At 36.5% G+C, this 21203-nt stretch overlaps 1 protein-coding gene across 1 annotated transcript in view; it reads right to left on the bottom strand.

Moving 5' to 3' along the window:
* Positions 1 to 21203, bottom strand: part of LOC113236654 — a 133559-nt gene that overhangs the window by 66929 nt on the left and 45427 nt on the right. Inside the window, exon 2 of the mRNA XM_026472816.1 lies at positions 7649 to 7829. Coding sequence (XP_026328601.1) covers positions 7649 to 7829 — 181 coding nt within the window. The remainder of the gene's footprint in view (positions 1 to 7648; positions 7830 to 21203) is intronic.

Raw genomic sequence — 21203 nt, 5'->3', positions numbered from 1 at the left:
GAACGTTTTCGCGAGGAGCTCTACTATTACTAAATCTATTTTATGTGAAGGTTAGTATCATTGGCATCCAACTACGAAAACACTACAAAAACGTATGTAGATTTGAATTGATGTTAAACGCCCTTACCTATCAAAAAAATGTTGGCTTATAGTATCTTGTAATTTTTGTTTTAGATGTAACACCAATCTATGATTTTTTTCTGTTTAGCCCATTGGTTGAAAAGCGTCATATTAACGCACACTATGACGGATAGTCTGTTGTGCAAGAAAGTTCACAAAAATAAACGAAACCAATGATTTGTATTCAAACTGAATAAAGAAAGACAACTTTAAAAGCAAATTCCGTACGGCTACCATCTTAATGAGATAAAAATGACATTCTAATTCAACAGTACCTACATCAACCAAAAACAGATGTTCCTTAATCAAGCTCTCATCTTCAATTTACCGTTCCATTTTGGAATTACAATTCCAATATTGTTCGATGCAAAGTATACGGTTACCTGTCAGTAGCCCGAAATGTCATTTTCCAGAAATAACGTTTAATCAAAATTTCATAACCTCGAAAGTAATTTTGAGGGGAAAATGTTTTTTCTTTTAAATCTAACTTAATCGAACCTAATCGAGTCTTTGCGGTAAACATTCAACATATTCTGAAAGAACAACTGTTTCGTTATAATTTGGTTTTGGTTATTTCGGACAAAAAAATTTCGACGTTGTGATAAGTTACCGAAGTATACATAGAGTTAACCACATCACTTGTGGAATGTTGTAATAATAAAATCAATGACACACACACACACACACACACACACACACACACACACACACACACACACACAAGCAATTGCACTACTTTTGTACCGCATAATTTTAGCATAATTATACTTAAGTAACTCAGTCTTTATTTTAAATTTTGTCTGACCAACTTTCATTATTTTTGCCTATACTTAGATGTATAATGTTATTGATTTTTACGGAGGTAGAGACGTGGCGACCTGAAATACAGTATCAACCTACTTCAGGCACCTGTCTCTGCAAATATTGTGCTCTATAACATATATCAATTAATGTATGTGTACAGTGTAAACCTTGCAAAGAAAATAAAGATTATTTTTATTATTATATCTATTTTAGACTCTCGCCTCTCCCAAAGCCTAAAAGATTAATTTAGTTTTATTTATTATTATTATTTTTATTATTTATTATTGTTATTATTATTATGGGAATTTTTTAATGCACCTTAAAATGGGTGTTGATAAAAGCAGTGTAGGCCGCATTGGCAATACACTACCTGTCTATTGTTTGCTAAGGTGGCAACGTACAATTGCTGTCGTCCGGATTATGACGGCCTTTTAGATTGTGCATGTAATTGCACCAACCAATTGACACAATTGTGTCGGAAGATTAGCTAAACTCTCCGACAGGCTACTTGGGACAACGCCAGTGGTGGACAAAAAGAAGGGCATCACATACACTTCTCGCTGCCAGATCCGCCGAATCTCTTTGGCTAGCTGTTCGTACTTTTTCAGCTTTTCCTCGGTGTATCTCTTCAGGTTGTGCGTGTTGGGTATCCGCTCACGCGATGTGCACCTCCTACCGCAAAATGGCGGCTATTTGGTTTCGCAAATTAGAAAAGCATTCAGTTTAAATACAAGTTTTTATAAATAAAAATTATTATTCTGCATTGCTAAATAAATACCCTCCGTACAACCAAGAAAAACATCTCAAATAAAATGCAGTAATACACCGCAAATCCTGCACTTAAAAATCACTAATTAAATTTTTGGTGTACTTGGATAAATATGATAATATTCCGTTTGAGTGGTTGTAACGTTTACCATGAAATTACTCCTTAAAGTATAGTTTATAAACATTTGTATTCAGGGTAAACTTAAAAAACGCTACTTACGGTATGTTTTCAACAAATAAACACCGAAACCACCAGCCCAAACAATAACACACACGATTGTCGTGACGTATTTTTGAAGTTGTTTATTTTTTTTAAATGACAGACCCAGGCATTAAAAACTTTATGGTTTGCTAGAGTAGTTACCAAAATAGCAATTAATATTAGTTCTTTTACCTGTTGTAACTTCGATATCCGATAAGTTGGTATAAAATCATCACCGGTACCTCTAGGTGTGGTATGCGTCTACGGCTGCATGTATCGCGTGAGCGGGTATACTGATATCTAGCAGCCATGTCACGCCTCTCGTTCTCTCCACAAGTATAATATCAGGCCTATTATGTGGAATAGGCCTATCCGTCAGGACTGATCTGTCCCAATACAGTTGATGCGTGCCATTGTCCAATACTGACTTAGGTTGATAGAGCCAGTAAGGTACACTGTTATCATTGAGCAGACCAAATTTCAGTTCCAGATTATTATTATTATTAATAATAATAATGAATAATAAAAATAATAATCATTAAACATCACATAGACAAAGACGTCCGAGTTTACACATCACAACTCCAGCTGCCTAATAAAGCTGGTATAAAAATGAAAACGAAAAACATTCTTCACTTCCATTGCTATTTTATCAGCTTTCCTGAGGTTTACTTTTATACTTATAGGGTTTCAATACCTTGTAAAGTGAAGCAAAGTTCAAGAACTTTGTGATTTTGGATAAAAAGAGCAAAGAAAGACACCTTAGAGTAAACAAATGTCCGTGATTGAATGTCGAACTCATTTCAGAGTTTAGAGAAATTGGAGCGAGAATAACAAATCATAGTGTCGAATCTTTTTGCTCAGAACATGCCATCATGTCTGTCGTTTCTCCGAATGCAATCGGTTTTTTGTGTTTGGTTTTATATATTGCTATTTTTTACTGTTCAAAAAGCGACAGCGATTGTTGGTATACGTAATGGCTGTACAAGTGTATATGCATACTATTATATATACACGTATCAACGTCGAGCCATATTCATTTTCGACCTCGCGATTTCAGCTCGTTTTCTTTGTCATCTAGATTGATGATGCTGCGGGAACCCATACGGGAAGTCAGGGGAAAATTATCCGATATTTTATGACTGATCGCTTCAGTTTTCGTCCATTATATTGGGTTAAAAAATTACAGTATCTTAAAACTTTCTCAAAAAATTTGTCGAAAAAAAAAACACTTTTTCAAAAACAATTTTTTTTGTTCTGTCTTATTTAATCTGATTAATCTATAGTCTTTTTTTATGTTATGCTGTAGTATAGTCCCACTACAAGGCTCTGGTTTCTTCTCACAATGCTTCTACGGAGGCACTATGCGGACTGAGAACTTTACACACATCATTAAATTTGCAGATGTTGCAGAGATGTCGAAAAGTTCATGATAAATTCCAATTAATTAAACTTCGCACATAAATTCAGAAAATTCAGAGGTGCAAGCGCGGACTCGAACCCACGATATTCTGCTTGAGAGGCTGCATAGACCTACCGTCAAACCATTAGGCTACCATGGCTTTCTTGATGCCGATTAATATTAGGTAGTAAATTTAAGAACGAAAAAAGCAATTTAACTGCTTTGCGTTTGTCTTAGCATTTTTTTTAAAAGTTTATTTATGATCAGATTACAAAAACCTATAAATACATACAATAAAGACTAACATATATAATAATATAATAATATAATAAAACACTATTTATTTATTTACACGTACGGACAGCGACGTGTGACGCAACGCGGGTGTCGGGTAATTGTCCTCGGAAACGTCGGCACATGACACCCTTCGGTCAAAAGTCCTCCTTCATGAAGGTCGACAGATATTGAGTTGGTACTCCCACTACAAATGAATTAAAATTCACATTGTGGTGGGACTCCAGCTGCTCGATCCTCAGGGTAGCATTAGCTGTCACCCGTATGTACTCCAGAATATCCGCAAACATTGTGGAGTAATGAAGTCGTGACACGTATAGCAAAGCCGTTGCTACTGCTGGACGCAATAGATAAAATTGGCGCAAGTCGGGGCGGTGCCACTAAGGTTATGCCTGGTATACTTCTATTTCTTTCCCACTTTTTTGAAACCGTCCTTGTCGCATTGTGTACTCGTCTCGATGGTACTGACGACACAGCTCCAGAGATGAGTTTCCGCTTCATCTTCCCCTTCGTTGGTTGCTTGGGGTGTGGTTGTGGAGCAATGAGTCGGGTAGCAGTGACAACAACAGCGTATAATCACGGGAGTAAGGTCAAACCCGTTTCAAGTACAAGTTATACAATTAATAGACTGTCTAGGAAACCCAAGAACCGGCACCTACCTCGCCCAACGTATTAGCATAGCAATACAAACGGAGAACGCTGTCAGCATCTTAGGCACCTTGCTGCGGGGACCCAATTTTATTCATATACGTAATTTAATTCTAGTTTTACATTCTAGTATTTAATGTTTAATTGTACAAATGTATTTTAACTTTTTGTCTAATAAAAAGATTTTGAAGTTGTACAAAAATTTTAAATGAAAAAATTAAATGAAAAAGTTAAATGAAAATAATGTTTATGATATAAACGAAATATATGACAGGATTTAAGGTGTACAATTTTACCTTGATATTTAAGATTCTTTTTTCCATACCCTAAGAAGATTCTCCACAAATTTAATAACTTGTAACTTGACATGTTTGCGATATTGACATTGTGAAACAAGACATTTGCATGCTATGTAATATATGCATTGACTTACAATTATATGGACGTCGGGTCCGCGCTAAAAAGTGTCCGCACTTGTAAGGCGCTAAAATCGTATACAGAGCGCGACACTCCGCTTTAGTCTTCATTTGTTCTACGGACAGCGCGATACTGCGATGACATAACAATTTAAATTTCGAATAGGTTAACTTGGGACATTTTTTTCGTGGTTTTTGTATTAGACCCGTCGTCCATTTATTTGTAAGTCAATGAATATATGCGAAACATGTTTATTCTGGCACTGTCTTTAGTTACATCGTCTATTATACCATGTTATATGCAAATAAGTTGAAAATTGATAATAATATAATTACTGAACTATTTCAAACTCGAATACGAAAGGAAGTCTCTTTTGTGGCTTTATACACGAGTAGCCAACAACTGTAACTACGCAAGGCCATCCCAAGAATATACCTGTTCCAGTCCACTGAGGACGGCAGGAGGGTCTCAATGGGGTGAAATTTACTAAACTTTCGGAGCATTTTCAGAGAAGTCACATCTGTTACATTATCATGTTAAATTGTTCGTCTTACTTCGATAAAAGGAAAGTTTATCTCTATTTCACTGCACAAAATACAAACAGTTAAATAAGTTTTTCACCGTTCCCTTAGTGACTCATTAAATATATTACTACTTCATTGCTATACTGTACATTTTCTTCGACTATTGGGTTGGCCAAAAAGAAAGCAATACCAAAGTATAGAAGAAAATCATTAAAATAATAAATATCTAACATAAACAAATCATATATTGAGTAATTTCAAAATTCCCCTTTCATAAAAATTTTATAAAACATAACTCTAATATTCTTGCGTTATTATCCTAAGACTCTAATATCGAGTTCTTAGGTTTTCGCGATTGGTACACATAGGAAATGAAACTATTTTTCCGGATTTAATTCGCGTATATTTGTTTTTCAAACAACCCGACGTTTCGGGCCCTTTACAGGTCCCATGGTCACAGTTGACTGAGGTTGTGAAGTCATCAAACAATTTCTAATATTAATGCAAACCACTCTATTTTTTCTACTACAGTTACAATAGTTATTTGTTATGCAAGGCTGCAAAGTTGTTGTTTGGCGCGAGTGCTTGTATTGATTCCTGAGCAAGCGAAGGATTCAACCCCGAGTGAAGCGAATGGTTCAAAAATTAAATACTGAGTGTAGCGAGGGTTTCAAGGCACGAGACGCAAAACAACTTTGCTGCCAAGTGAAACTCACAACTTTTCACCTCACTATAGCCAGGCAAAGGGTAGATGAAAGAAAAACAGTTGAAATATAGCAAAATTAATAATCGTTATCAATTTAATATCAACAATAATAAGAATAAAATTTAAAAATAAACATATATATTTACGTCGTTATGTTCTTTTTTCATCGAAATAAAAAGTAGGTGCATCACAGTACATCGACAAGTTCAAAAATTTTTTCCACGCTAGCGTGCAATAAACGCTTTTGCGGACAGATTTCTATATTAAGAATGAAAGCCTTTCCGAGCTAGTGAGGTGAAAATGTAATTTTTTTGTTATGAATGTTCTTCATAAGTAAGTCTTCTTTCTGAAAAATAGTGACAAACATAACATTAACACGAAGAATAAAAATAAATTGACTATTCCTGACTGTCGTATTCACAAAGACACAAATTCCGTTAAGAATTAGATTCCCGGTTGATATTCAAAATTTACGAGGTTTAAAACTACACTATTAGCTATCAAATTCGAGTGATAAAACCACCATTTTTTAAACTTTATCACAATAGTTAACATGACGAGCACCGTGACGTCACTTTTGTTGTCGCATCGCGAGCGCTTCGACGAGAACATTTTTAATACAGTTCTCATATCATCATGAGAATAATTAAATATACTTAAATAATAACTAATATAATGTAAAATATGTAAAAACTGAATACAAAAATGTGTCATTTTTTGTTTCATCGTTTTCTCAGTGATGATTAAACTACAAAGATCCTTGTTCTTCACAATGTATAGGTACCAATAACTAATTACCAAATAAACAAAAAGAACGAATGACCCTTGTGCGTTATCTTACCGATTCAGTATTCGCAATAAAAAATATATCATGGCCACATAGCTGTATTAATTGAAATAAATATGTCACGGGGAGGTTTATCACACGTTGCATGCGATATATTGCCATGCTACGGCCACAGATATAAATATATTTGAATTTCAATTTGAATTTTTGTTTTCTTTCGTTTAGTTGAAAATAAACTTAAAACCCGAATCCAGTTCCCTGAGTATACACTACTACGATCGGACAGTCCGTTGGATTGAATTGTTTTCAATAGGTGCATCTGGTAAAGAATTGCTGCACAGCAGTTCATTTCTCTTTACTGTGCCTGGCATTTCATTGAGCAGTTTGTGAATATTTACGGAGGTTTTTTACAATAATAACTGGGACTACGATTTCACGTTGCAGAGAATGAAATCTTCTAATTTAAACTTAACATTTAATTTTTATAAATCAAGGCTATTTGACGTGGAGTGAGGCAAAGAGTTAGCGTACAAAACAATGATACAACAATACAATTATCATGATTTTGCTTTTATGTCATCGGTCATTTGAGTTTTTCGTTCGGTTGGATGTTACAGGTTTAGGGAATGGGTTGGTTTATACAAAGCCACATCACAACCTCGAAATTTTACAAGAAAACCGCTGTATTCAATAGGTACTTTGCATACGTATACTTACCAATGATATTTTTTTATATCAACTGAATTAGATATAACACGAATACTATACGATATATACATTTTCCAAATGGCTGTAATTTCATTTGTAAGAAAATAAGTTCTGAAATAAAGCCTGCGTCCCTGCCACTCAACCCAAGCAAAATGAACCATATTAGTAAGGGCAATATTTGAATGCGAGCTAATGTGGTATCGACTCTTAAGGAACGATTCTAGAATCTTTACGACAGATACTTTCAAATATTGGTTAAGTAACTCACGTTAGCGATGGTGTAGGAGAATTGAAGATGCGACGGTGAGGCCCGCAAAACGGGGACACCGGCGCGTGTGGCGGCAGTCACAACAGCGGCAGCAGCCGACCCTCCTCCACATACCAGCAGTGCCGCAACCCGCCGGCCTCCCATCGCCGCACATACCCGCTCTAGCAGTTTTGCGCTAAACCTGAATTGATAAAAAAAAATTTAGGCATCATATGATAGGGATATGATAGGCAGATTTCTATATTTTTATTACCGACTGACGGCACGATAAGTCGTGCGCCTGGTGGTAAGTGACACTCCTGTTCATAGCAGTTGCAATGCCACTCAGAGCTATAAATCGCAAAGATCTGAGGTGCAATGCCGTTGCGCCGATTGCTTTGAGACATAAGTTGACCCTTCAAAACCGGACATTACTACTTGGCGGCAGAAATTGATAAGGTGACAGTATTTCTCTGGACGAAGTCTATCACAAGAAGCTCTATCGTCTATCTATGTTTAGTAGCTGTAAGCCATCAAGCAGTAACGTAAGCATTACTGCGTTCCGATTTAAAAGGGTAAGGGTGCTGGGGAAATCACTGGCACGAGGGACGGGCGCAGTGGCAGTGCCCATAAGATCTTTGCGATTTAAAGCTCTGAATGGCACTGCAACTGTTATGGATATTCGTGTCACTTACCACCAGGCGCACGACTTGTTCATCCCGTCACTTGATATTATGTAAATAAAAATAAATTATAAAAAATTTAATAAAATACAGATTGTATATTGAGATGGCAAATTCATTAGTTTCTCTTTCGCGCGTAAGTTGCTGTATTTTATTCTACTATCCTCCTTAAATCACAATGTCCATTAAAAAGACTCTAAATGAGGATAGTCCAGTTATTGCAATTCCTCAATGCATTCAACAATATCCTGTCAACTAAAGCTTGATTCTTCATCAATATTCGCTTTTGTCTAAATTGACGTTCGTAATTTTGAGAGAACAAAAGTGAACAACGAATTCATTCAAACCTGAATGTGCTGTTGGAAAATAGACTGACACTATAAGCACTTAGGAAAATAGGTCAACAAGGCAAAACAGAGATAAGCTAAGCGTATAAATTCTATGATAATTCGCACTGTTAATACAATAGCGTATTAACTCAAAAAGTGTATTTTCTGAGAATCGACGAAAAATAAATTACTCGCTTCCCGTGAAAGATCTGTGTAAATATATGTATAGGTCATTTCCTTCTTGCCAAATATGCATATTTAAAAATAAAAGAGAAAAATAACTTCATATTTTTGAAATATTTTGGCCAGAACTAGCTCACACTGTTGACTTAAGTAGATATATTTTAGTTGTTTTTTATTTAGACGGTTTTATTGACGTGTAGAGAATCAAATTTTACGTCCAATGGTATAATCTTGAATTTCACATATTTTGAGTTGTAACACTATTGTAATAGCAGTGCGATGAATATGCGCGTAATATGGGTGGAGAACTTGTTATAATTGTTAAAATCGCTTTCATTCATTTTGCGCTTCAAGGAACTCGTAAACAGGTAGTGGGAATGCACACCAAACAAAAGATTGTATTAATTATTCATGGTGGCGATAATATATACTTAGGACATTAGCCGATAGACCAGATAGTGCCTTACAGAGGCATTGGGTATCGGCTCTTATAAATCCTGGACATGTATATTTAATTAATTAGTTTTTATTTTGTTTTATTTTGTATTTATATTTGGTTTTTTGATTCATTATAATTTTTATTGTATTTATTATTTTGTGATTGTGTACTAAATTATTACTAATATAGTTTTCTAAGCATTTGTTGTAAATGTAACTAACACCATGGACCCATGTAGTCTTAATAAATGAAATTTTGAATTTGATAAACAAATCTGTAGATTAGTCTGTAGATCCATATTTTGGAATATAAGGTGTATTTTTTTAAATGTCAAGTAACGGAACGAACAAGTCGTGCGCCTGATGGTAAGCTACACGCCTGTCCATAACAGTTGCAGTGCCACTTAGTGCCTTAAATCGCAAAGATTTCAGGGGAACCGCCACTGTGCCCGTCACCTTAAGACGTAAGTTGACAAGTCTCATGTGCCTGTAATTTCACCAGCACCCTTACCGTTCAAAAACGTAACACAGTATTACTAACACTCTTGCTTGGCGGCAGAAATAGGTAAGGTGGTAGTACTTCCCTAGACGAACTCTTTAACAAGGAGCTCTACTGTTACTAAACTAGGTGTTTTTACAAACATTGCTTTAGAATCCTAAAGCAATGTTTGTTTTTTTAATTTGAAATTTATATATGTTTTTAAAATTACGCCATGGTCGTTTGTTTTTTAATTAACATGTTATTTAATTTTACTTTAAAATAAGTAAGGGTTTTCCGAGTGTTGTCAACCTTCTTCGACATGTAGGTTCTTTAATAGCAGTGGAACTACTTATGAAAGAGTTCGTCCAGGAAGTACTGCCACCTTACATATTTCTACCATAAAGCAGTAATGTGACCATTACTGCGTTCCGGTTTGTAAGGGTAAAGATGCTGATGAAATTACAGGCACATGGGATTTTGTCAACTTCCTCAGGCTGACGGGCGCAGTGGCATTGTCCCTAAGATCTTTGCGATTTAAAGCGCTAAGTGACACTGCAACTGTTGTGGATAGGCGTATCACTCGCCACCAGGCGCACAATTTGTTCATCCCGTCACTTGATATTATAAAAAAAGCTTTCATCGCAGTGTTTTCCTGTACCGAAAAACTCGAGGTATATTTTAAATTAAATTTTGGATATTAATTCCGAGAAAGTCAGAGGTGCGATCCCGGATTCTAATCCACGGTCTCCGCTTGAGAGAAGACGGGACAAAACATTAGGTTACCACGGCCTTTTTTCTCTTTAAAACATTATGTATTAAAAATTACTATTTGACATTTAACCCCGTCATAGACAGTACTGAAATAATACCGCACACCAAAAGTAACGTAGTATCCCCTTTCCAACAAAAAAAGAATCATGAAAATCGGTTCACAAATACCGGAGTTATAGCGTAACATACATACAAAAAAAAGAACATACATACATACATATTGCGTATATACGCCACTTCTGTTTAATACATTTCAATCGGTTAAGTAAACGAAAAGACACAAGTCACATTCTAATTCTAAATTCGTACTTGAAGCGACGTAAGTAACCACTTGTGGTCTTTTGACTTAGCACACGCTCGATATTACTATGGTGACCTGGACGCATCTGCCATTATGACTAAATAGAAAGGGCGCAAGTGACCACATGCGCCTTTTCAATCAAGTATTTCTGCTAGTTTCTAGGGTGCATATGGTATAGCGTCTATTTTTGCATTAGATTAAATAATTTCCGTGGTAATACTACGTTGCAAGGACGGAAAAGCGCCCTTTCTTATTAGAGAAACCGAAGTGTAGGTGGGAGGGACGCATTAATATTCGGTCAGTTGCGCCCTGGGCGCGAGAAGCTTATGAGCAATTTACGTAAGGTAAGTACGAGTTTTGTGTTTTATACAATTTATGTATTTACATTCTTGAAACGTCTGTTTCTAAAAAGTGTTTAATTCATGTCATAAAATAAACAATAATTTGAAATCACATATTGTATAAGTATTATGTTCTAGTTTAGGAAATCTTTCTAATGTAGGTACTCGTAGATAGTAGTAGAAAATATTTAATTATTAAAATAAGTATTTAATAAGTAACTAAATGTATCGAAGTGATTGTATAAAGTAGTAATTAATGTCCTTTAATAACCTAAAGGGTTTTCTTTGGTACAATATTTACATATATTATATTATATTGTTGTCAAGAAATATGAAACGTTCACGTGGTTTTATATTACTTTCTAAGGCATTAAACAATCAGGACAATGCTCAAGAAAGCTTGATAAAATTCAAAGAAGGAAGCAGTTGGAAACTGCTTTGATATGGATGTGCACATAAGCTTTTTAACGACAATACGGAGTTGTCTGAAATATCGTCTATGCCTGACATAAATTTTAACAATGTTATGAAAAATTCAATATCCCCTAAGAATCAAAATCAACCCTAATTTTTGTACTGCGTCAGTTATCAATGACAGCATATCAGTAGCAGAAAATCTTGTTAACATTCAGTGTAATAATGTACGAGTACGTAGGTGAGAAAGCAACATAATTCTAGGCAACGTGTTACAAAAAGGACGAGTGTTAGGAACCCTACCTTGCTACTGCAGCAGCAGGACCAAGTCTGACAACGACGTTTTAGATCCAGACTGTTCAGTTATTATGTTCAGTTGTTATCAATTATTGAAATACGTACAATTTTTAATAAAAACTAATAATTTTAATCCTTCTTTGACCAGTGTTTAATTTATTTTTTGTTAGCCATTACCTCAGTTAAAGATCTACATGCAGAAAACTATTGAAATTAAGGTGGCAGGTTACTATGTGCCCATAGATTTAAATAAAGTAGAAACATTACGTTTTATCTAAATAATAAAGATCTATAAATATCATGCTACGAAATTAAAGAGACGCATGTAACCACATGTGCCCTTTCGTCTTATTATTACACTAACAATAAAAATAGTGTTCAGTTGAAAAGGCATAAGCGGTTACTTACGCCCATCTTATCTAAGATGATAAGGAGTTAATAATTTAATAATTGAGCATAAATAATTAAATATTTTATTTTTGTATTATGCATATAATCTAAACCTATTATATTTCGTTTCCAGCAAGTGTCTTTGTCTTTTCGTTTGTCGACAGCAGACATTTTTCATTTGTTTTCTTTGAACATTATTTCTTCGGATTTGACATTTGTCACAAGCGCCCTTTTAACTAAGGGCGGCAGCACTGACATGTACGGTCTTACATCATCTCATACAAACATGTCGGTATTCACCGTACTGTCTTGGTGTGCACATATTAAATGTGTGTGTAACGTCGACAAAAGTATCTCAAATGAATCATTTAATTTTGTCAGTACATTGTTGATACTTCTCTATGGAGAAGCAGTAGGCGTCAACTACAAAGAAAGCATTTGGAATTCGCACATAAAGGTCGTAGTAGTTTTTATAAGATCCATATATCGAAACGGCATACCCCATACTGTCCATATTCGAATTTTTCATTTTACGGTAAACGCCATTTTGTCCATAAGGTAAACAATTATATAAAACCCTACAGATATTACAAAAGAAAACATAACTTAAAATATTAATGGTGAGGTTGTACCAAAGGAAAAATATTATTACATCAAAAGTCATAATTTCAAAAACAGCGTTGACATTAATTTGGGGACAATTCTCGCATTTTATTTAATTGAATACATAAGACGTGACAGGGTGAAAGTGTGACATCAAAAGAAGAAAAATTATTGCCGTTGCCCAAAAAGTACGCAATTTGGCACAAAACGAATCAATCCTTTTTCACGCTCCTTGCATTATATGATGCAGAGTCGGTAAAGTTCGTAAATAAATTTCACTAGCCGACCTCGCCCACCGTAATTTGGAAGTGAAAGCACACTGCCCCATTCACCACTGGGGGAAGCCTGCTAATCGGTCTCTGCAAACTTTGCCCTTAGACACTGAATAAAATCGACACTGCTGGTCAATTTCCACTACACAAACTTATCAAATTACGCCAAATATTTATAATAATAACGCATATCGACGAGTCTTCTAAACACAAATTCCAAGCACTTTACCGGCAACATCTACTCGTTACAAAAATCTGTCTAAATTGTTGAAATTTTAATATTAATAGTAGTTTTCATATCCCCATGTACTCTCCTTCGTAGCCTTTTTAAATATACATTTTTAGTTTGATTTGTTATACTAAAACATACTCACAATCATAATTGTCACTTACAGTTACACTTACATATTCAATAGATTACTTTAAGTGCACTATTCACACTTTATTACATGAACGATTTCCCGCCTAATCGTTTATTAGATCTTTCATTACAAATAACTTCTAGATTCAGTACCTCTCGTTGGTTGTGACTTAAAACCAGCGCCTTAACTTAGGCATATGCTGAGTCCCCCCGAATGGGTTCCCCGGGGGCTCTAGTAGCTATGGTCGATTTTATCCCACGGTAAAGCTAAGAGGAACTCACGGGCCGGCCGATGGAGCTAGGCTGGCCCGAGGCGGAGGGCGTACCGTGCGGGCTCGTCTTGATCTAGGCCGAGCGGGTCCGCGTGGACGCATGCGGGGAGGAGGGTCGCGGGGGAAGAGACGTGTCGGTGTGTCGTTGCCGATCGTCCTATCCTCCGCGACCCTGGCGGGACTGCACCGCTTAGGGCGCAGATGCAGTGGCGGTGGGGCCGCGGAGGAAAAGACGTGACGGTGTGTCGTTGCCGCTCGCACTGTCCACCGCGGCCGAATTTGGGCGATTGGCCCGTGCGGTGGGCGCTCCAAAGGACTTTCTACGGAGAGTCCACATGGATGCGCGTAGGGTGTTGTGGCGGAGCCTACCAACAGATCGGCCGCGGGGGCTGGGGGAGCATCCTCTGAACTTCACAGTTGAGGGGATGTTGTCCTGGCCCCATGGCCCCTGGGTAGCGGACTCGGGGGAGTTCGCTGCCCAGCATGGAGGAGCCCGAGATGGAAGGCTCGTCTGGTGTTCGGCGAGCCTTACATTTGGAGCCGAGGGAACTTTATGTCTCCCTTCTCGGGGAGGAGCTGCGCTGGGCGCGGCCAGCCGCTGGTGGAGTACGCTATCGCTCGTCCGTGCCTCTACCTGCAGCGGATAGGAGGAACACCCCGGGGTCTTGGTGCGGTCGGGTTGCTCCCCTTCAGGGTTCAGCCCAGTCCCACGTAACCCCGGCGCTGCCCCCGCAGGGCCGGGGTATCTGTAAGCAGATTCCTTCGGGTAATAAAAAGAGGCATATGCTGAGTCAGCGCCATTTCACTGCCATGACAAAAAATGTCTTATTTTTCCTGTTGTATTCAATCTGTACTTGTGTCATATTAGTGAATAAAGTGTTTATCTATCTTTTTTTTATAATGTCAAGTGGCGGGACGAACAAGTCGTGGGCCTGATGGTGAGCTGCACACCTGCCCAAAACATTTACAGTGTTACTCAGAGTTTTAAGTTGCAAAGATGTGAGAGGCACTACCACTGCGCCCGGCCTAGGCTGACCTCTAACCCTGACCCTTGACGACAGAAATAGGTAAGGCGGCAGTACTTCTCTGGACGAACTCTTTCACAAGGAGATCTACTACAACTAAAACCTATTTGGTATTTATCGCGATTCTGGTGTACGAATAGATACTAAGTACCCGACTACGCTACGCTACTATATGTTTACGTAATAATTTATAAAACATGTATGCTGTAAGCTCATTTTATTCAAAAAAAATCAGTAAACTCACAAATAATACCTATAAAATAAAGTGTCGTAAAAAAATTTCCTTTAATTTATTGCGGTACTCAACGAATAAAGATTGCAGTGTCGGACGAAGTTCTTCAAATCGACCAACTTTTTAATTAAAGAATCTGATCTAATTTTCCGAACTTTTCAAGGTTCTTGTTAGAATAAATATTTTCTTCTATTTCCTAAATTATAAAGAAAAAGGGCTCGTCCTATTTTAAATATATATTTGTCTGTACTTGTATATATAGTAGTAATACTCACATATGCATTTCAGATTAGCTGGACATCCAGCTAATTAATAACGGCTAAATTTGAATACTTCGTAACTACGTTTTTGGACTAACCCTCGTTTTTACTCTTCACGCGCAATATCGCGCATTTAATGATTTACTTACTACTAGAAAACGTTACTCGCAAACGCTACTGCGGACATTCGATAGTTTAAAATATAACATATTTTTTTTTTTTTTCGTCGAACTCTTTTACTAATGCAAATCAGCTCGCTAGCAAATAAGTTTGAAACTTTTTGCTACTATTCAAATCTATATCCCCAAGGAATTTGAGCGAAAAAGTTATGTTGAGTGTATTCAGTATCAAAGGAAATAATGTAAGCTAAAAGGACTGGAATGAAATATGGAATACAAAATAATTTCTTGACTCTTGTAACCCAAGAAACATAACAAAATCTTGTGTCATTTGTTAAATGCTTTGAATAGTACAAACAACGGCACGTCGCCCTTGATACTTAATGATGGATGTCATGCTGAAAGGTCTTTACTTAAGGACGACGGTTTGACTAAAACGTCCTTCCGGAGGACTGACGTACTTCCGAAATGATCCTTGAGCATTACTGCGATCTTGAGTGTGAGTACTGATTTGAACAGGGGTTGTAAACATTCGGTCATATTATCAACCCATATGCGGAACGGATCTCCTGTGATATATGATTTAAGACATTTCAGGTTCAAATCCAAAGAAAAACCAAACCGTTCCCGATTGACGAACGGAGCAAAAAGGTCGTACACCTAGTGGTAAGCGATACGGCTGTCCATAGCAGTCGCAGTGTCACTCAGAGCTTTAAATTACAAGATCTTTGAGGTGCTGCCACTATGCCCGTCACCCTTGGATATAATTTGTCAAGTCCCATGTGCATGTAATTTCACCAGCACCGTAACCCTTTAAAACTAGAACGTAGTAATGGTTACATTACAGCTTGGCGGTAGAAATGGGTAATACAGTACTTCACTGGATGAATTCATTCACAAGGATTTCTATTGCTAATACTGTCTAAGCCCAAACTCATGGTACCACGATTTCGTTTAACCAAGGTAAACGACTCTTTTATGGGGAACTTTATATGTTTTTACAATAACATTCCGGAGCATATTATGTTAAGATAATTATTTCCTAGGTTTGAAAACTACATTAAAAATATTTTAATTGAAAAGTCATATTACAAAATTTAAGAAGTGTTAGGTAAAGATGTATGGAAAGACGTTATGGCTCTAGATTCCACACGAATTTCATTCAAAGTGTATTCAATGGCATTTAATTAAAAAGAGTACTCCCTAAAGTTTCGTGCCCGTTCTTCTCAGGGAAGTCAGCATAGTGAACGAGCAGTAGCTTAAAAGTGACGTTTTCAAGTGTAAATTTATTTTACCCATGGAACAAATGATTCTTTGACTTTGTTACTAAGGATATCTCCAAGGAGTGCAACAAACATCTAGATCAATAGGAAGTAAGATTCAACGTAGATAATGTGACTTTCGGAACGTAACTACTCTATAATTGTAATTTATTGTTTGTCTTTACCGTTACATTCCTTGAAACGGAAAAAATATTGTTGTTTAAAACTCGTAGCACCACGCCAAATATTTTTCACTAAAATACTGTCGAGTTCTTGCTGACTAGGACGTCTAAACATGTCGGCTAGGCGCGATCTTGCTGCTCACATGTACACACACATATTCTTGCATTTGTTACGTCCAAATTTTTTGCTTTTGGCGATTAAGCCAATGGCTAAGGCCTTTAGTGAACTAAAGGACGAGCTGACGAATTTTAATCTAAGAAACGGGCCGCGTAGGTGGGCACTGACCTTAGTTCAAAACGCTTTTTTTAATACGATAACAAGTGACGAACAAGTCGTGCGCTTGTAAGCGAGACGCCTTTCCATAACAAGAACAGTGCCGTTTCAGAGTTTCAAATTGCAAAGATCTGAGCGGTACTGCCACTGTGCCCTAAGCTCTAAGTTAACAAGCCCCATGTGCCTGTGCATAATTTCAATTCAAACGAAGGCAATTTCACCTGCACCCTTACCCTTTCCAAACCAGAAGGTGGCGAAGTCTTTCAAAAGCTCTACTATTGCGACTAATTTTTAGTAACCTTATTAGCATTCCTCTAAATATATCCATGAGTATGTAAATAGAGAACCACACTGTACTAGCAAATCGCATATCTTACTCACATTCAAATTCAAATTATACACCAATTCAAGAGAAAGAATACAAGTTTAAAGATGTGTCTATTACCTTCACAAATTTATACAAAATATTTACAAAATCAGATTCCTATTCAAGCCACGTACTTCAACTTACCTTCGGATTTATTACTGCGACTATCGCGGGAAAATGTAATTCCAGAGCAGAATATTGAAACTTGTAGGAAGCGGGCTTATATACATTATCCTATCGCATAAGTGTGGTCTATACAAAGTTACAAGTTCTAAGGGCATTTTCAGATCTTTGAAAAAAAATTTATGCAGATTATAATATGCAGAGCACAGAGAAACCACAACTTTCTCGCTTCAGTATTCTGCTACTAGGTACTAATTATAAAAGATTTGAAGTCACTGCCACTCCACCCATCACCCAGAGACCTAGGTTGAAAATTCCCATATGCCTGTAATTTCACCAACACTCTTACTCTTCAGAACCGAAACCCAGTAATGCTTACATTAGTGCTTGTTGGCAGGAATAGGTATGGTGACAGTATTTCCCTAGACTACGCTTCTGTGTAGGTTTCCCTCATAATGTTCTATGTGGAATATAGGTAATTCTTAAAAATCATTTTAAGTATTTGTAATAAATGATATTTGTAGTCACAGATCAAGTAGACCAAGATCAAGTAAATTTATACAAAAATATAATGGAATGCATTTATACCCAGCGGTGATAATGTACACATTTGTTTTTGAGATAAATCGCTATGTAAATGTATACAGAGATATAGTGCAGGCAACAATATTGAATTAACATGACGTACACTCAAGGTGACAAGCATCGAGCGCGTCAGTTATTAATAATAATTCAATTATATATTTAGGGGGCATACCTATTGCATTACATATTCATAAAAATAAAAAATAAAATGCAAGTTACTAATTAAGCAAGCATCTGTTTGACAATTGTCAAAATCAAGACTCTGTATAATGTTGCTTTGGGTACATACATTATATTATTTGTTATTATTATATATATGTAGGTTTATTATGTATGTATAAGTATGTTTATATGATGCTATTTATTTATACCATACAAATTATCGATTAGCTTTCTAGCATATTGTTCTTCTTGTTTGAGTGTAGCACCAACATATTGTGTTTTTTTCTGTTTGGCCCAATGGTTGACTGGTAGAGAATGCCTTATGGTATTAAGTCCGCCATTTGTACTTCAGTGTTTTGTACAATAATTTTTAAATAAATAAATAAATGTGTATTTAGTAGGAGTAGCTCGTCCAGGGTAGTAGTACTGCCACCTTACCTATTTCTGCCGCCAAGCAGTAATGTAAGCATTACCACGTTCTGGTTTTAAAGGATTATGGCTGGTGAAATTACAGGCACATGGGACTTGGCAACTTAAATGTAAGGGTGACGGACGTAGTGACAGCACCCCTCAGATCTTTGCGATTTAGCTTTGAGTGGCACTGCAACTGTTACGAACAGGCGTGTAGCTTTCCATCAGGCGCAGGACTTGTTCGTCCCATCACTTGATATTATAAAACAAAATGTTATGGAAATTAAAATATAAATGTAAGATTAAAACTGGAGATAATTTAAAAACAAATGCCGTATTGGCATCTTCATTTTTAGACCTATTTAATCTTTCTGAAAAAGACCATTGAAGCTATTTTGGCTTCTATACAATTACATTCATGACAAGCGTTGTTCTATTGCGAAAAACTTCTCTTGCATACAACCCTCGTTTGACTTGGTCATTAAAACAAAAGCTATTACTATTATTTGCGTTAATATTAGACATATCTGGTTGATGACTTTCGTATTTCAGCCAGGCGTGACAATGAGAGTAGTAAAGAACCCTAAACGTTGGTTTGTTTGAAATGAATAAATATATGCGAGTTAGATACCAAAAATAGTAACATTTTGCAGTGTGAAGCAATGGCAAAAACCTCAGCACCAGGTACATACGTCTATTTTTTTTACCAATCAGGAAATTAATTATATAATATTATAAATATATATATAATAATTAAATAGAAATTAATGAAATAAAAAAATGATCCCCCATATATTCCACATCAAACGAAAATTGACACACATATATAGTCATAGATTCCAATAACAAACCTCAGCTCAATGAAACCGCAATTGGATCTCTTACACGGATCAGACTACGCCACATTGGCCTTATAAATGGCTAATAATATACAGGCCGTGCCAATAAATCTGGTTCAGAGCAATTAAAAAGATTTTTATTGAGAAGAGAAGTCAAACGTGAGTGACGAACAGTATCTAGTAAATATTTAAAATGATATGATACCTCACTAGATTATATCACTTTTAAACGTTCGTATTGTATTGTACTAACATTTGAAAACGTAAATAAAAAATAGGTAGGTGTAAAAACGCTTATTACATTTTTAGCCCCTATTTCAAATGTTGATAGATATCCAAAATGTAAACAATGGGGATAACCGAGCAAAAAAGTACATTTTAAATAGTAGTTTCCTAATTTTGAAGATAGTTATCGTTCCAAATTATTTTCAAGTTACTACTACCTGATAAAACTTGGAACAATTCTCGATTTGTGATATATGCATATTATTACTTAATTTCGGTTTAAACATTAATAATAAAAGACTATGTTTTAGGTCGCAATAGCGGCAGAGCTCCTTGTGAAAGAATTCGTCCAGGGAAGCACTGCCACCTTATCTATTTCTGCCGCCAAGCGGTAATGTGACCATTAATGCATTCCGGTTATGAAGGATATGGGTACAGGTGAAATTACAGGCACATGGTACTTGTCAAGCTAAATTTTAGGGTGGCGCAGTGGCATTGTACTTCAGATCTTTGCGATTTAAAGCTCTGAGTGGCACTGCAACAGGAATGGACAGGCGTGTTACTTAACACCAAACGCAGGTTCATTGTGAATCCACCTTAACGGCATTAACGTTCTATTACTATCTGTCTATAATTTGACAGATTAAACCGTGGCGACTATTAATTATCTGTCAAAAGTTTGACTATCCGAACTGTCAATCGTCGAACAAGAAGGTTGCGATAAGAGCTCATAAGAAGCCAACTCGTCGACTCAAAAAGTCTAGACTTTTTTAGTTGACGATTTTTTCGCCATGAACTAAACTGTATTTTTTGGTAATTAAGTCGCACCCTTGGTGGAATAAGAGCACATCTGCAAAATAACAACTTTTCAGGAGAAGGTGAAGAATGTATTCCACTTCACCCAATGAGAGGTAGGACTTTTAAATCTTTCTTTCTACTGATGCAGGATTTTCGTCTACATATCCTACTGATTTTAACCGCAAACCAGTAGTGGTGTATTCCGAGTTGAATAGTGAGGAGATCAAGTGCAGTTACTGGCACAGGATTTTTGAGATATTATGTTCCAATGCATGTCATATCTCTAGATGATGGGTGCAGTAGTAGTGTTCCTCAGTAGGGCTAGCACGACAGGGCGCGTCTTTTGCGAGAGCGACATAAAGCGCGGGATACTACTATTCTCGCATAGAGATCTCGCGTTTTATGTCGCTCTTGCGCTAGTCTTGGGCTAGCTCTACAGATCTTTGCGATTTAAATCTCTGTGTGGCAGTACAATTGTTGTTTTTATACCAAATACTTTGTTTCGTGTCACTTGATATCGTAAAAAAACTTCCTCTGAAATTTTAAAATATTTTCCTGCACATTCACCGTTAATAT

Source organism: Hyposmocoma kahamanoa, unplaced genomic scaffold, assembly GCF_003589595.1.
Source record: "Hyposmocoma kahamanoa isolate Upper Pololo Valley unplaced genomic scaffold, ASM358959v1 92, whole genome shotgun sequence".
Lineage (NCBI taxonomy): Eukaryota > Metazoa > Arthropoda > Insecta > Lepidoptera > Cosmopterigidae > Hyposmocoma > Hyposmocoma kahamanoa.
The sequence above is the reverse complement of the archived record's forward strand: the minus strand, read 5'-3'. Positions and strand labels throughout refer to the sequence as shown.